The sequence below is a fragment of the Cyclopterus lumpus genome, chromosome 15, assembly GCF_009769545.1.
Source record: "Cyclopterus lumpus isolate fCycLum1 chromosome 15, fCycLum1.pri, whole genome shotgun sequence".
NCBI lineage: Eukaryota > Metazoa > Chordata > Actinopteri > Perciformes > Cyclopteridae > Cyclopterus > Cyclopterus lumpus.
Window position 1 is genome coordinate 18,990,789 of NC_046980.1, and position 17,828 is coordinate 19,008,616.

At 42.5% G+C, this 17,828-nt stretch overlaps 2 protein-coding genes across 2 annotated transcripts in view; one reads left to right on the forward strand and one right to left on the reverse strand.

Annotated features, from left to right (window-relative positions):
• LOC117743862 (inositol polyphosphate-5-phosphatase A) overlaps window positions 1-10,946 on the forward strand; it is a 132,500-nt gene extending 121,554 nt beyond the window's left edge. The window contains exons 13-16 of the mRNA XM_034551764.1: window positions 4,776-4,887; window positions 7,370-7,438; window positions 9,859-9,946; window positions 10,205-10,946. Of these exons, the coding sequence (XP_034407655.1) occupies window positions 4,776-4,887; window positions 7,370-7,438; window positions 9,859-9,939 (262 nt within the window). The 3' untranslated portion in view covers window positions 9,940-9,946; window positions 10,205-10,946. The remainder of the gene's footprint in view (window positions 1-4,775; window positions 4,888-7,369; window positions 7,439-9,858; window positions 9,947-10,204) is intronic.
• A 4,208-nt stretch (window positions 10,947-15,154) lies between these two features.
• On the reverse strand, window positions 15,155-16,929 carry nkx6.2 (NK6 homeobox 2). Its single transcript, XM_034551765.1, has 3 exons — window positions 16,497-16,929; window positions 15,681-15,853; window positions 15,155-15,403 (listed from the first exon to the last, which is right to left on the reverse strand). The coding sequence occupies exons 1-3, from the start codon at window positions 16,927-16,929 to the stop codon at window positions 15,155-15,157; spliced, it is 855 nt and encodes a 284-aa protein (XP_034407656.1).
• Window positions 16,930-17,828: the final 899 nt, after the last annotated feature.

Consider the following 17,828-nt stretch of genomic DNA (forward strand, 5'->3'; position numbering starts at 1 on the left):
ATGCAATGGACGCCATCTGCGTTGTCCTGTCGTCGCTCAGAGAAGCTGAAACCCAGCAGGCTGACAGCCATGAGCCGCCGGTGGCATTTCGCTCTGTTTGTACTGCGTTGTGCCAATGTTTTGCCTGCGAGCCTCCCAGCTCTACAAACTGAGGCAAACATTCTGCTTTATTGATAGCATTTGGCTGATCTTTTTGAATCTGTGCATGTGTGTGTGTTGTGTTTTACCAAGCCTCCCCCGACAACGACAAACAAACAATAGCTGTAAGAGGCGGCAAGGCGCTCGAAACCCTGCAGTTTCTGGCTTTTTTAGTCACTCCGATTATCCCATGATGCTCTTGGCCACCCTTGAACTAAAGCTAAAGTTACTATGTCGTTTATCTTTGGCTTCCCGCCCTTCCAAAGTTTATATTGCCCTCAATAAATACTGAGCACCAGAATAGGCCACTGTTTGGCCTGTCACTTATTTGCCATTATGTGGAACAAGGTAATAGCTTTTGATTGGAAGATAAGAGAATGCTGGACAAGGAAGTCTGGCAGGGACCGAGTGTCTGGTCTTGGGGATGCAGGTAGGTAGTCTGGTCCAACAGAAATCTCTAACTCGCATTTGATGCACAGCTCCATGGTGTGTTCATATTTTTTCTTTTTTTCTTTCATTTGAAGTCTTATTCAGATAAAGTGAGTGTAGCTACAGTAGCTGGTGTGGCACAGCAATGTGTGTGTTGCGACAGCCTCTCCCACTTTTTCTTTTACTTTTGCAAGACAAACAAGCTGACAGCGCCCCGGAAGACGGCGTGAGTAATGTGTCAGCAGCCAGGTCAAACATTAAACCCCAAACCAAGCATGAATGAATGAGCTCACAATGGGTGCCCGAGGGTCCAGACGTGGGAGCTCAAAAAAACACACACACACACACACACACGCACACACACACACATCATCTTGTAGCTTGTCAGATTATTCTTTGCTGCAAACAAAGTAAAGAAATACAATGTTTTTAAACTCGGCCTCTCGGATGTGCAGCATATTGTAAGGTTCTGGCAGCGTAAGTTTTTGCAGTTGATGTAAGCTTTTAGTTTTATTACTAAACATTCATAGCAGTTGTTCGTTTTTTTTTCACCACCATCCACAATTAGTTTAGTTTTTACGCAAGTTGAGAGCAGCTCAATTGAAAGGAATTTCCTTTGTGCATTGCATTGTGGGACAATAGTGTCCATCTGCAACGCACTCAAAAAGAAAGGGTTTTATAGACTGCGTTTGAATTATCTTACTGACCACTCATACTGAGTGAGTATGTAGGGCGTTCACACAGCATTATATGTTGATTTTGTGTTTGCTGGAAATGCCCCGATGTGTGCTACATCAGCTTCAGTTTACTTCAGTCACACTTATTGTTCATTTAGCCGGCAGCATATGCAGCATACTCTGAGTGTGTAGTATGCAGTACATTATCAGCCTCAGCCTTGGTCTTTTGATTATACATGATTTTGACATTTTTACAATTCGAACACATTCCGCACTCAGAATGAGCTTCGAGTTGGTGTGCAGCGTGCACGTTGAGACAAAAACACTATAATTACTGCGTATTGTGGCATTATTTGAGGCTGCAGTGACCAACTATATATGAACTTCATAGATTTTCGTCCCATTGGGGAAATTCTTTTCATTTGTAGGTGTAGGAAGTGAGGCGTGCTCTACGCGTAATTCCTGTCTGAGACTGTAACAGGATACATTGGACTCAACAGCGTCCCAAAGTGTCGGCTGTCTCATAGTTGCGTGACTCACACCAAACAATTTTCTTTTCACGGCACAGAACTTTTATTTTTTAACAAACCTGTAGCCTTAACCCTACATATCTTCCCACAGGTCATTCTTTGCTACATTTTGTCATATTTGCTTTCTTCATTTCTTTTTATTTACTCCCAGTCACTTGTTTTACCGTTTATGTGTTTGTTTTTTTAAGTGAAGCTCCCCCTCCTACACAGCCATACAATTGTTGGGAGTTATCAGCTTGGCCCATTAATTAGTGTAATTACTCTTACTGCGGGCAATAAGGGCCTGATATGAGCTGAAGGCCTCCAACCCACACACCCTCTCGGACCGTTTACCTTTCGCCGATAAGTTGGTGAGCTCGCTAATCGGACACATTAATCACTTTGGCCCCAGCACGCTATTCCACTGTTTGCCGTCGCATTAAGACATGTTATCTCCATCGGAGCCAGCGGAGGGTGCGGTGAAAACAGAAAGGGGGTGGGGGTGGGATCAACCTGTATACCTGCACTCACAGGGACGCTTTATGGCCCTTTAATGGCCACGGTTGAGTATTTTTAATCAGCTTCTACAATGCCTGGCTGTCATCGAAAATGACTGAACGATTGCAAAGTTTTGTGCTGGGGTGAGGGGGGTGGGGGGGTTAGTTTGCTATCAAGCTTGGGAGTTCATTGTTTGAAGGCGGTGAGAGGGGGAGAACTTGATTTTCTCTCGATCTCTTTAACACCGAAATGACCCCGGGCTTGTTAGTCAATAAAGCCGTAACAGAGCGCCTGGTAGGAGGATTGTTCACAGGCCAGTTGAGGCCGGGGACCATCCCTCAGGAAGCGGAGAGCACCCGGGCCACCCTGAAGTGGAGCAGCTCCGCGAGCCCTTTGAAGACTTTGCTCTTTTCCACTCCTCACTCTGCTTCTTTCTGTCTGATCCGTTTTGATCCCCTCTCCTCTGCCTCCTCGTCTATCTCTCTGTTTCACTCATCCTATTCTTCGGACTCTCTTTTATCCCGGGATCACTTCTTTAGCCCTTTTGATTAGCATACCAAAAAAAACCATGCATTTCCCCCATGGTTTAAGTGCTATTAATGCTAATTGGAGGCAGGGAACTGCTCTAAGTAGCTCTCAGCAGGCCTGTTTGTACACCTGGTGGGGGGGGGCTTTGTGTGTGTGTGTGTGTGTGTGTGTGTTTGTGTGTGTGTGTGTGTGTGTGTGTGGGTGTGTGTGTGAGTGTGTGGGTGTGTGTTCACAGTTTTAAGAAATGGTCATTGTACGGCAGAATATTAGCCTATATATATATATATATATATACCATAGAAACTGTACAAACTGAACAGATAGGAGGGAGACCACACTCATTGATTTCATTTATAACTTTAAATGAGTAACAGTTTATCTAAAAGGCTCATTTTCCTTTATTGACCCTTGCTTTGAAAAGGCACCCAAGAAGTAAAATAACATCCATAAGGGTCCCTAAATTCTTCATCATTTCCGTTTGCCATATGTTTGATTCGTCTCAAATTAATTCGACTGAAGTTATCATATTTTTATTTTATTTTCCATCTTTCTTTTTTTTTTCCTTTAATTCTTTTAAAATTTGACTGAATGGAATGCATCCTAATGTGTTTCCAGATTTTAATATTTGTTTTACTTTATTTTTTACTTTTGTTTATTATTAGTGGTTGATGGACTTGCATACAAAGAAAGTGCCTCACTTGCTGTTTTTTTTCCGGGGCACTTTTTCTGGCTGTACCCGACACGGATTAGACCTTTAGTGAGTTTACATGCTAGCTAAGAAACTTAACCAGTAGGGAATTTGAGTCCGGCGGGAAATTGAAAAAAGGGTCCGTTTTTGCTTCAGGCCTATGGTACCAAATATTGATTGTGCACAAGATGTCAACTTTTAATACGTTTCAAGTTACCACTACTGAAGTTTATTTTTGTCCATGTTCAGTCTGTCTTCCTTTTATTGTAAAGCACTTGCTGTACAAATAACGTTTATCATTATTAGCATTAGTCCACCAGAAAGTCATATATATATATATATATATATATATATATATATATATATATATATATATATATATATATATATATATATATATATATATATATATATATATATATCTATGCATATACATATATATATATGCATATATATATAGACCAGCAGCAGTAGTGATTTGAATGCACACATATCCATACAAAGCAAATGCATTCTGCACAAAGCACAAAGTCCAATTAAGCCAGTGGAGCTTGGCGAGAGTGATGAATCGAAGGCCCCGATGTGTGTGTGTTTATTTAATCATTAGGACGTTGCCGTCCTCGGAGAAGAGCCACTCTTGCTGCGCTTTGCTACGGTTAGCGCGCAAGCCGCACTGAAGGAGCAAATTGGATCGGCATTACAGTGCGCAAGCCGGGTCTTACATCCTGATGAGCGCCCGCAAACAAATTGGATTGGTCGCGTGTAAATCTCCGGCACTTTGATGACCCCGAAGGCGCAAATTGAATCTTTCGTCAATGTAAATCTGTGGCTCTCCGCACGCTTAAATCACGCGATTGTTCCCTGCTGTTCTGAGACACAATCTCTCACGGCTGTTTGCCACGGCGCCATAATCTGTTTTTGATGACCGTGGAGGGATGGAGCTACACATATGGGCAACTGAATCTCCCTCTAGCCCGCTCCTACTCAATTGCTCTTTCTCTCCCTTGCTCTCACTCACAACCTGTACAGTTGGCAGAGAGAGATTGTTTTGATTGAGCCATCCATTTGTGTTGGTACAAGAGATTACTCAGATGATTGGTCATACTTATGGAGCTGCTGTTTTCTCTGGGAACCATTTTGATGTGAGATAAGGCAGATATCTTGTGTTTATCACTCCTAAAACAAGTCGTATTTATTGCCTTCCTTGTTGGCCTTGTTCCTCCTGCAGCACAAATAAAGTTGTTACCAAACGTGTATGAATGACTACAAATGATTTACTGATTGTGTGTGTTTTTTTTGTCTCTTCAGTTATCCGTACAGTGAAGACAGCAGTCAGGGGAAGCAGTACATGAACACCAGATGCCCCGCCTGGTGTGACCGAATCCTCTTGTCTCCCTCCGCCAGAGAGCTGGTCTTGAAGGTGAGCTTTTGACTCAACTTGTGGGTTCTTGGTTGCTTTTAGAAGTCTGATTCCTTCATGTTTTAGGCGGTACGTCACCCCTCCTCACCACTTATTAAAATGTGATTTTTACAACTCTATCGTCCTTGATCCACATCACCCTTCCCCACCCCCTCCATCGCTTCACAGATGGAAGGATGAGGTGTCTGCGAATATTAATTCGGAGCGCTAAGCCACGGGTCTACCCTAGCAGTACATATAGCCCATCACTTATAGAGTTCCAGCGGGCCCCGTCGTCTTCTTCATAAAGCCACAGATCCGTCTCTTTCCTCGGGAGAGTCACTCTCGGCTCCAAATCCATCCCGGCGCGACGTGAACTCCAGCCAATCTGCCACCTCGGTTCTGTTTGCTGGATTACTCGCAGATCCGCCAATGTGTCTCTGCAAAGTTTCCCCACATTTCATTTGTCACCTGTTTTACATGAGAAGCGGCCGTGACCGCTATTTTTCTTCCCCTTATTTAGCATTTTAGATTCCTAAATACTGTGAATAAAGTGTGTGAAAGACCTTCAGCTGTGTTTTATGACTTCCTCTTTACTGACTGAAGCCACACAAGAACGCTGACCACTGTATTACAGTTGTGAAAAAAAGACACATCCAGCTTATTCCGGCCACTTAATGTGTCAGAATTATGTGAAAAGGGTGATTCTCGCACACACACACACACACACACACACACACACCGACACACACAGCTGGGCCGTTGTTTGCTTTTCCTCCCCCTCAAGCGCCGGCTAATTGCTTGTAATGCAGCGACAGAGTGGAACAGTTAGTGTGGTTCGTAGATTGGCCGATGATTCACTGAGAACACGTACACTCACACACACACACACGCACACACACACACACACACGCACACGCACGCTCTCTCTCTCTCTCTCTCTCTCCGGCACCGAGCACCGCAGATTGTCGAGACATAGGGCCTCCCGTAAACAGCCCGACGTTGTGGGCGTCATCTATCATGGCACGGTCGGTTAACTCGCCATCATGTTATTTTCTGCTTGCCGAGCCCTAACACGGCAAAGGTTGCCCGCTGGCTGAGCGGCACGGCACCAGCTCCGGGAGCGCCGGTAATGAATGTTTAGCCGAGCGAGCGCTCCCTCTCCGCCGGAGTAATTTGTTTATCTGTCTAAAGATTACGGAGCCCTGAACAAAATGTTATGTTGCCTTTGTAAATTATCAAGTGTGCGTTTGATTAATGTATCCGCGGTTTTTAGGAGGAGGCAGTGTCGGCCGGAAAGGTAGAGTGAGGTGGAGGCGCACGGTGTGCTGACCCCGCTCCACCGCCATATTGGTCTGAAGTTAATTTAAGTTTCGCTTTATGGTTCATTTTCAAGCTTTCTGTCTCTTTCTTCTGCAGCTAACCGAGTCACAACCGGTAGCACCCGCCAGCCTGCTCGCCCGTGTGTGTGTGTGCTGTTTAAAAAGTCTTTAGTTCTACCAGACAAGTGTGATTTATACTCCAGTCTGCACATCCATGTGGGAGTGGGGCGGCGGCTTCGTTTGTGTGCAGGGAGTGTTATTGAAACACGATCCCCTCAGATAGGCACTTAGATTACAGCAAGGGGACTATTTGGTCCAGAGGCAAATGTCCACTTTGTAGATTACTCCTGCTTTTCATTTCCCCCCTCACCGCGCAGCGCACAAACTGCTCCTAAAGGTGCATTCAGCTCAATGCGTACTTGTGTTCTTCATGAATCAGCCGCCCCCCACGCACAGCTGCTCTGTGAGAATCCTGGTGTTTGTGATGTTTACTGAGTTATTCATGAATGATAAACCACAATAAAGTTCCCCTAAACAATCGTATAACCTAATTGAGACAAATTCACTTCCTGTTGGTCACTTGCCAGTAAATTGGCTTTATTGTACTAATCGCTGACCCTTACAATTCTCTGAACCTACTACATAATAAACCCATAATTAATGAGCTTTGCAACCAACTGCTAATTTTACATTTGTTCCCCAATTATTTGTGCTCCTCTGCAAACTGACTTCAGAGTCAGAAAGAAGATATATTAAGCAGAAATTGTGTGCTAATGGAAGATTAAAAGATTTACATAACCAGGATTTTATTGGCACCTCAGCTATGGTCATTGACATAGGAGATTTTTACAAATTGATCTACAAATTGTGCAGTCACAAAAAAAAGATGAAGAAAAAGAGTTATGGACATTGTGCGGTTCTACAGGACCTTTATTTTTAAATCAGCAATATAATCCCGCTAATTGTGCTTAATGAAGCCGGTGCATTGATTTCTCGCCCTGTGAACGTGTCATAAAACAGGACAGGTGTAATGTAAAGATCGTACTGTGTAAACACCAACGTGGTGCTGCTGACTCTGCATCGTGTGTGTGTGTTTTCTGCAGCCCTGTTACAAATACATTTATGTCGTCCAGCTCGTTTTTCATGCCTAAACATTTATTTCTGATTTTGTGTGTCTGCAGCCTGAAAACGAGGAGAAGTCTATAGTGTATGATAACATCGGGCCCAACGTCTGCATGGGGGATCACAAGGTAACAAAACAACATCATCATCCAACTGTGTTGTGATCAAACTGTTCATTGGCATCTGATTCTGGGTTTGATTCCTACAAATGGAAAAAGGGCAGCCTCCTCTCAACAAGAGCTGTTTGTCTTACTGAACATCTGTCACAACTGTACAAGGCTATTAATGTCCGTGAAAGGCGCACCTGCATTGATTTTATTTAACTTATCAACAAATATCTCATTAAGTCTAAGCGCTTTTATTTTCAGTAGTTGTTTAATTTCCAGCAAAAGAGAGTAGAATAACTCAGATTTTCCACTTAAGCAGAAATACTATGATCTAAAAATACTCCATTACACACGTACAAGTCCGAGATTACAAATTTGGCTTGGTGGTGGTCATGTGACCGTGCTGAAGTTTTTGCATAGCACCGCATTGGCGCTTAACTTCTGCCGACTTCACGCTTCACAAATCCTAGAAGTGGTGTACGTGTGGAGATTATCCCATTGAACAAAAAGGTATCGGAAAAGTATGCTTATTTTCTGCAATAATTCAATTCAATTTAATTCAGTTTATTTTCTACAGCCCAATATCACAAATTATGAATTTGCCTCAGATGGCTTTACAATCTGTACACATACCCTGTCCCAGGACCTCACATCGGATCAATAGAAAAAACCCTTTCGTAGTAGGCATGGACCACGATCCAGACCTCGACAATCCATGAAACGGAAGGAGGTAGAGAGGAGGGGGGGCGGGGCGCATCAGCAGGGCCATGGCAGGAGGCCGGCTCACCAGTTAGGAGGCATCAGACACAGCCAGGTCCAATGGACCCTATGAGACGTGAAGTAAGGTGCAATGGAGAGATGTAAATTCATCCATAAGTAGAGAGAGAAGAGGATATAGGTGCTCAGTGTATCCTAAAACATCCCCCAGCAGCCTATAAGCCTATAGCAGCATATCTAGGGGCTGGACCAGGGCAAACCTGATTCAGCCCTAACTATAAGTGCTATTAAAGAGGAAAGTCTTAAGTCTACTCTTCAATAAGATGACTGTGTCTGCCTCCCGGACTGAAAGTGGAAACTGGTTCCATAAAAGAGGAGCTTTATAACTGAAGGCTCTTGCTCCCATCCTACTTTTTAGGACTCTAGGAACCACAAGTAGCCCCGCATTTAGTGAGCGCAGCTCTCTAGTGGGGCAATATGGTACTACAAATTCCTTAAGATATGGTGGTGCGTCACCAATCAAGGCGTTGTAGGTGAAGGGAAGAATTTTAAATGTGATTCTTGATTTTACAGGGAGCCAGTGCAGAGCAGCTAATACAGGAGTAATGTGATCTCTTTTCTTAGTTTTTGTCAGTACACGAGCTGCAGCATTCTGGATCAACTGGAGGGATTTAAGAGACTTATTAGAGCAGCCTGATAATACGGAGTTGCAGTTTTATCTAGTCTAGAAGTAACAAACGCGTGAACCGGTTTTTCTGCATCTTTTTTAGACAAGATGTGCCTGATTTTGTAAATGTTACGTAGATGAAAAAATGCAGTCCTTGAGATTTGCTTCACGTGGGAGTTAAAGGACAAATCCCGGTCAAAGATTCTTTACAGTGGTGTTGGATGCCAGGGCAATGCCATTTACAGAAACCACATCACCAGATAATTGATCTCTGAGGTGTTCAGGGCCGAGTAAAATAACTTCAGTTTTGTTTAACATCAGGAAGTTGCAGGTCATCCATGTTTTTATGTCTTTAATACATGCTTGGATTTTAGCGAGCTGGTTGGTCTCCTCTGGTTTGATCGATAAATATAATTGAGTATCATCTGCATAACAATGAATTAATCTAAAACCCAATGGAAAAACCCCATTGTCGAGGGAACCATCATCCTTGCGATCAACAATAACAATATAAATACATTTGCAGGGTACAAATGTCCAATCCTGCAGCTCCCATTCCCTCTCCAGCAGTCAACCCGTATTTAAAGGTGCACGTTACGGGAACAACTTGAAGAAATGGAAGAGAAGTCAGAGTTTTTTTCTTTTCTTCTTCTTCTCCTTTTAAAGCTGACTGTAAAGTGTTTAGCACCGTCGCTCCAGTCTCCGCCATGTCAGAGAGGCGCCTCAAGTCAGGCCTTTCATCAATCCTCGGCGTGACACAGACGGTAACGTGTGTGTGCAAGGTGACCCGGTCCTCCGGCGGCCCTCACCTCCCGGCCGCACACTCCCGCCGAAATCACAGCGAGCTATGTTTAAGAAAATGTCCAACGTCGTTAGCACGCTGGCCCAAAAATGCACCTCACTGGTATGTGAGTTTAACCTGCGTGACACCGGTGCTCGGAGGGGAGAGGGGGAGGAGCTCCCGCTGGTCCCAGAGAGTATTAACAGAGTCTTGTTTTGTTTTTGTTTTTTTAAACTGCATTTATGTCTCTGTCTGTCCCCCCACCCCTCCTACCAGCCCGTCTTCCTGTCCTTCCGAATAACAGCGGGGGCAGGTAAACCTAATGCAAATAAGCACAAGTGTTGTGTGGTGCAGTGATGTCGTGGTAAATATTATTTTTTTTTCCTTTATTATAATTCCCACCATTGTTTGCTTTGATTTGGCAAAAAAATAATAAGACATCAGGAAATGATTAAAATGCTTCAGTCATTTTAAGACATTTACTTACAAACTTACTGCATCTTGTGCTATAATAAGAATTTAAAATTCACATAAAAAGTTAGCATCAAGTCATATTCTATGATTGAAATGACAACTTGGTATTTCTGAATTAAAAATAATATTTTTTTTCCCCTCTCGACAGGGAAGTGTTGCCAAAAGGGGGAGAAGATATTCATTCCGTGAAGCGCCTCTGTGAGAGACAGGACACCAACACACACACACACACACACACACACACACACGCACACACGCACACACACGCACATACACTCACTCACAGACGCACACACACACGCACGCACGCACACACACACACGTACAAGCATACACTGAAGAACCTAGACAAAGTTTTTCGGCAGTGCTGACCAGTTGCAGTTGTCCTGACACCTCATCTGTAAGAAAACCGTTTTCACTCTCCATAAAACACTAGTTGAGATGTGGACGAGCACCCGAGGGCCCCGGCTCCAGACAAGACACACATCGCTGACCTCACTGTTGCCATGCAACCTAATTCCCTAGAGAAGAAGAAAGAAAAGGAGAGACGAAAAAAAGGAGGGACGACCCTTTTCCATGCCACACAACCTCATTGCCAAAACTCTAATTGAAATCAGTCCTACTACATTCTTTTAGACACCATACTTGCCATTTTTAGGTCTGCCTCTGTGTATAGAAGCTACTTTCCACACAGTGTGTAAGGTGTTTTAAGAAAAGTGTAATGCAAAAAGAAAAAGCACAAAAAAAGAGTTGTATATCTATATTGTTAGGTTTATTTGTACATTGGATAGTATAACATAGAATTGTTAATGGTTTTAGTGCCGTTCTCTTTATACGACCAAACTTTGTGGTCCTTATTAGTCAGAATAAACAGAGCTTCTTCTGTTCATCCCGACAATTTTTTTATTTATAAATATATATATATATATATATATATATATATATATATATATATATATACAGTATATAAAAATAAATACTGTTTTGTTTTTGTCGTTGTGTGCACAACACACTGCCATGCCTGACACATCGAGTCTCTCGTTTTATATACTGTACTTTTTAAAAGAGATAATTTATGATTCTTACCAAAATGTTTATGCTGAAGTTGCGAGCGGACGGAGCGACTGTTTGGGAGTTCCTGCCGCCGCAGTGACCTTTGAATCAGTCAGCGGGGTATAGGAGAGGAGCTGTTCCGTGATTTATTGCCTATCCAAGAATGTTTTAAGCATTGCCATAGACCATGCAAGTATATACGATAATATATATATATATATATATATATATATATATATATATATATATATATATATATATATATATATATATATATATATACACACACACACATATATATATAGCACATTATGTTATTATTATTCTTACTCTTAACTTATTTCTATAATATTATGGTTCTGGATGTGATATTTTTAGATAGGCTCGAGTATCCTTAAAATGTTAACAGATTTGTGTTTGTTGTTAATTTGTTACTGCATTATGGTGCCAAGTATCCTACACAAAAATGGAGTGTGTAAGAGTTATATAATATGTCAGATGGTAAAGGTGTTGCTGTAAACAAAATAATAATAGAGAGAAACTCTAAATGTGTTGGGGTGGGGGGAAGCCAGGAAAACCTTTTTTGTTTTGTGTGTAACCTTCAGCAGCCTTCATTGCTAAATAAGTTGAGCATTAAAGAGGCGACTGGAGACGCCATGGTTTCTTTTTTTATCGATTTAATTTACTACACTAAACATTTCAGCCGTCAGATTGATCCTGCTTGATTTTTATTTATTTTTTCTTCTAAATCATTGCAAGTGGAAACGATTTTGTGCCTGCCGCAGAATTAATGTTGTCTTGTGTGATTTGGTTTATAGGCACAGTTAATTTTTCTTCTTTCTTGTTAGCAAAAGGCCTGCTTGTTTTCGTTCCTCCTTGTCATTGTAGGTTTACTGTAGGAGCATAAGCTGCAGGTGTTTGGTTTGCGGTTGTTATTTTTTCACTCCATCTTATATAAAAGCTGATAGAGATTTTATTCTGGCCCCCTTTCCGGACGGCTGGTCCTCTGCTGTAGGTGATGCAGTTCTCAAGCAATAAAAAACCATTAGAGCTCAACGGCTGTTTGTCCTCATTGCCTCTCGTTTTTACCTCTTTACTACAAAATAAGGGTCTCCGTCAATTAGCCCTCTGCGTAGTCACCAGTGTTTTATGAGTGTATTATTACATCGGTGTTATGGAGTGATACCAACAGGGGCGAGGATTACACATTTCCTGCTCGTTTTTCACCAGGGAGCGGCAGTGTGACACGAGCTTTAATTGGCTTAAAATGGGCCTGCGACGAAAAAGAGAAACAAAGATATTCCTGGAGGATTAGTGTTTGTATTATCGACTTCACTCGGGATATTGTTATGTTATATTGATATGCAGCGGCTCATATTCCCGTAGCCTACGATGTTTTTACTCAGTTAAGAATATATTACCCCTTCTTGCTGACTAATGTATAAGGCAATCAACGGGCCTTTTTTTATATCTTGAGCTGAAGTCCATTTAAAGAGAGGCGAGGCGCAGAAAAATCCATGTTTAGCTGGTTGTGTAATTTAAGTGAGCAATATACTTCATACTAAACCTTTTAGTAAATGTAACCATCCAGAATTCGAACCATTTTGAATTCGAATCACCTCCTAACTTATTATATATTATATATATATATATATATATTGGATACACTTATATGAATCATATTAATATAGATATTCAAACCAAGAAAAATGTTTTAAAGGAAAAATATGACTGGTACAATGAAGGCATCATCAATACTGTGCTGCTGGAGTATTAGCCTGCATGATCACAGTAAGAAAGGCACATTTAAAATGCATCTGCTAATAATTATCTATGGAAGAATTGTTTGTTTCTTCTCTGTCTTCATTAGGTGCCTCCTTACGTGCCACCAGGTGTTCACGTCATATAGAGATTCCTAAATGGGATTTTGATTTCATGACTGTTCGTTACTGATTGGCCCAGAAGTCACGGTGCAGGAAGCTGCCATTGACACAATATACAAACAAAATCAAACATGTAGTACCACCTGAGAGACAGAGGGGGAGCTCGTCTGTTTAAGGGGCTCCACTTTACTGGGTATGAACCGTTTACACAAAACATTATGAACATCATCATTTACTGAAGATTATTAACGAGGACCTCGGCTCTGCGGGTCGTCTTCTCTGGCTGCAAAAGAGCTCATTAATAAGAAGTTGAGAAAAAATTCAGATGACTGCAAAATAAATCCATTCTTAAGAGAACCGGCCGACTGACTTGTTAAGGGACATTTTCCGCTTTGATTTATAAAAAAGCAAACAGCTGTCTATAGTAATGATAATAATTTGAGTAATAATAATAGTCTAGAATATTTCCTCCTTTATGTAATTTGAAGCCTTATTGGAAAAGTTAAATTGACATTTTTAATAAACAACGACGATGTTTTATGAACGCTTTATCAATAAAATGAATCGTGACATTATTATTAATATTATTATTTTGAGTTCCTTGTATTGCCCTGCAGACTTTTATTAAATCGGCAGGAATCCTATAAAAGCATAATGGTTGCCAACAATGAAATTCAATTATTGATAGTCATGAATTTATCTTTAATTTATATTAAGCCCATACATTAAAACCAAACCAATAACAAAACAAAAATGCTTGTTAAATAATTTATTCATAATACAAAGTGTTTTTTTCTTCTTCTTCCGATAACCTTCCCGGAAGCAATAATACTCTCTTTAATTCCAACAAAAACGATGGTCCACTTGTCGTTCCCGCTGCGTGACGAGGTCAATCATGAAACTTCCCTCCAAAGGGAAACAAAAAAGGAAACAAGTGTGCGCTGCGATGTCGTTAAAACAAGCTGTCCTTTAACGGGGATTATTTACAGCATGTAGAGTCTATACATTTGTGTGCCGGTACTGAATCGAAAACGTGGAGGAAAAACAGGCGCCGTTACTCTGCAGGAAAGGAAAAGAAAAAAGAAAATACGAAGCAGCAGGTTTATCTGAGAGGGCATATAAGCGCGCCCGGGCTTCCATGTCTCCACTGGCTGAAAACGACATAACTTATTCAGTAAAAAATATATACAATCTCATCTTTAGGCTGCAGCACACATTCATCTCCCCCCAACCATTTTTATTCTCCCACCTCTTTTTCTTTTAGGTCAGTGATACCCTGGTTAAACTGAGCTCCAGAAGCATCACAGGCCCGTTCACACCACTTTAAACATGCGTCATGGGATCCGGATCAGAGTTTGGCCGCCAAACAAATCAGTTCCATTCAAACGCTTACAGTCAGCACAAAACCAAGCATGTTCCCTAAAGCGGTGTGATCTTCCTTTTACGCGCAGTGGAAAATAAATGGATATTTTTCTTTTGTTTCTCTCCATATGAAAATATTATGAGTCAACCAATTAACATGGGCGTTCAAACGTCTCCCTCAGAGAGAAACGCGCGGCCTCGTTGGCTCGCAAATGTTGCGAACATTGTGTGAGAGGTGGAGAGGAGGAACAAGTGTGGGTGAATTAAAACTGCACAAGTAACGCAAAGCAGCGTTACTTGTGGAATACAAGTCACACCAAATAGGGCCAACACTGATCCGGATTGTGTTTGAGTGTGTGTGTTAACTATTTTTGTTTACATTGACACATGTTGTTATAACTCCAGTTTTTTTGTGTGTACGTGTGTGCGCGTGCGCGCGCGCGATTAAAAACAGATTTCCGTCGCCAAAAAACATTCCTCATCCCAACATTGTTCGTGTCTTTTCAGCGTGGCGTGAACGTGTCATCATCATCAGCCTTCGTGAAGTCCGTGTTCTGACAGGAGTCATAGCTCCGTGTTTGCGGTGTCTGTAAGTGGGTTTGGATGCGTCCATGTTTCTGCGTCTTTTCGTGCGTCTGGGCGCACATTCGGCTTTTTTTTTTTTTTTTTGACACATTCTCTCGCTCTGCCTGAGCACAAAGCCGCATGTTTCGCAGTGTCATGTGGAAAGGGGGTTAGAAAGAGCGCGACAAGTCTCTGTTGGACCCGTTTGCCCTTCCTCTTCCTCCTCCTCCCACGCATCACAAGGTGTCCGAGCTGTTACTGCAGGGGCTGATCAGCGCCAGGTTGGTGGCCTTGTGCTTTTTCAACAGTCTCGTGATTTTCTCGTCGTCCGAATTCGGGTCCAGCGGCTTGTTGTACTCGTCGTCGTCCTCGTTGTCCGAGCTCTCCTTCATCTTCTCCGTCTCCGAGTCGTGCTTCTTCTTGGCCGTGGCCATTTCCGCCGCGTGTCTCTTCCGCCATTTGGTCCTCCTGTTTTGAAACCAGACCTGTGGAGGAGAGGGGGAGAGAAGGAGAGAGAGAGAGAGAGATGCTCAACAGGTCCAGTAATGAACAAGTAATAAAAAAAAGCACAATAAAAAACAACAACAATATCAATGACTATAACAACGTCAATAAAAACAACAATAATCTGAATTATGAATATGTCATGTTCACAAATAACTTTTTCTCCAAAAAGTGGAATTTTACAGATTGCAGATAAAGTAACAACATCTTCCACATTTGCCAAATATGCCAAAATAGGTTTTGTTGTTTGTTTTGTACCTTGACTTGACTCTCGGTCATCCCTAAAGAGTAAGCCAGGCGGGCTCTCTCCGGGCCAGCCAGGTATTTCGTCTGCTCGAAAGTTTTTTCCAGTGCAAAAATCTGCTGTCCTGAAAAGGTCGGTCTGGAGTGTTTCTTCTTTCCGTCCTTGTCCAACATCATATTAACTTGACCTGGAAGAAGGAAACAACGGGAGCTGTGGTTATGTATACATAGTGGAACTTTAGACCATTTTAGTCATTCTTTATTTTCTTTTTTAATTGCATGCTTTCATAAGTCAATTCAAAATGAGCGTCAAATATTCCTACAACGTGTGTCTGAGGAAGATGGTGAGATACTGACAAAACTATACGATGGCTTTAATATGACTATTTTTTAATATGACTATTTTTTAATATATATATATATATATATATATATATATATATATATATATATATATACAAGTTTGAAAGTCCTGCCAACTATCACATTCTAATTGAATGTTATATCTAGAACTTTCAGTGTCTGTGATGCTCAAAAGCCTTTGTGGCCAACACGTGTCTCTTTTTATAAAATTCATTATAACAGATTTAGATAATGTGATCACCGTGTATAAGGTGTTTGTTTGTTTGTTTGTTTGTTTGTTTGTTTGTGTGTGTGTGTGTGTGTGTGTGTTGGCAGGCCCTTTTACAGGCCGAAATTATGTCTTAAACCACGAGCAACATTCTATGACCCCACAGGAGTTGTTATTTAGTTTGAGTTTTTCTGAATTTAAACAATTCAAAAACTACCTCTAAAAGTGTCCAAGCAAAGAGGCAGTCGAGCGGGACTTACTAGGACAGTGAACCCGCGGGTCCCTCCAGGGAGAACCCTGCATCACCCCAGGCCAGAAGATGGGCGCCCTCCCCGGCAACTCGGCCAGAGGCTTCGGGTACCGCGACATCGCCGGGCTGAAGTACATCCCCGCTGCAGCAGCTGCGGCCGCGGTGTTGGACAGGCCGTTTATCCTGGGGAACCCGGAGAGCAGCTGTCCGGCCGTGGTGATGGGTCTTCCCAGGATGTCGCTTATTCCGTGCGGGGTCCCCAAGGCCATGTGGGAGTTGAGGCAAGAGAGCGGGGGCATCTTGAAGCCCGCCGGGCTCTGCTGCAGCGAATACGGGAATAGGGACGTCTTCATCTCGGTCATGTTGTGCAACGCCGCCAGCGGGGTGCTGCCCAGGACGAACGCACTCTGCCGGTTAGCCTCCATTTGCCCGACCGCTAACATTTGTGAACATTAACCACCAAACTCGCCTGGATAAAAATAAACCGGGGATAAAAAAATATATATTTAAGAGTAAATAAAGGCGCAGAGCGGACCGGTGATATTCAGGAGCCGGGCCACTTCTGCCACCTTCTGTAAAAGTATCCCGGAGAAGGAAGAAGTGGAAATAAACTTGAGCAAAAGCGAACTTCTCTTCTCTCGTGGGAAGTGAAACGGTCGGACAAAACTCCCACAAAATGTCTCTCCGCGTGTTGGTTTCGGTTTTCAGCTGGGAGAAGGCTGCATGCGTCCGCCACAGGAATCCTCTTGGAAGTCGGCCGGTCTGATGATGTTTTTAGTGGTTTTGATGGGAACCATTAAAGGGTCGACTTGTCTTTCCATAAATTGACTCGCTCTAGACTGGGAGTGAAGCGGGACCCGCTGATAATAGCGTAGCCACCTGCACGCGCGCTATTCCCATTGGACCGGGCTGAGTGAGGCTGCGCTCTGATTGGAGGAGACAGAGACTCTGCTGCTTCACAACTTGCATCCTTGCTGGACGGCTGCTGCCTTGACTTGCTGTCGGAAATCGTAGCTTCCAGCGCAACTGCGTACGACCCACTCGGTGGTTATAAGGACTGACGGGATTTGTTTATGATAGATGTGATCCATGTTGCGGACGACTGACGTTTCAGAGCGGGCACAGGCGAAAGAAAAGTAAGCTAATATGGCTTACGCTGTTATTTAAAGGCCCAGGCTTTATACACGTAGTCCACTTATTTTTTATACTTGTTTTTTAATATTTGCACTAGACACTTTAAATGTGTTCTAACACGCAAAAGCAAAAAGCTCCACCATGGAAAAGAAAATACAACTGTTATTCATCCTCGACTGAAACCTCTCGAAAGTTGCACAAAGCCTTT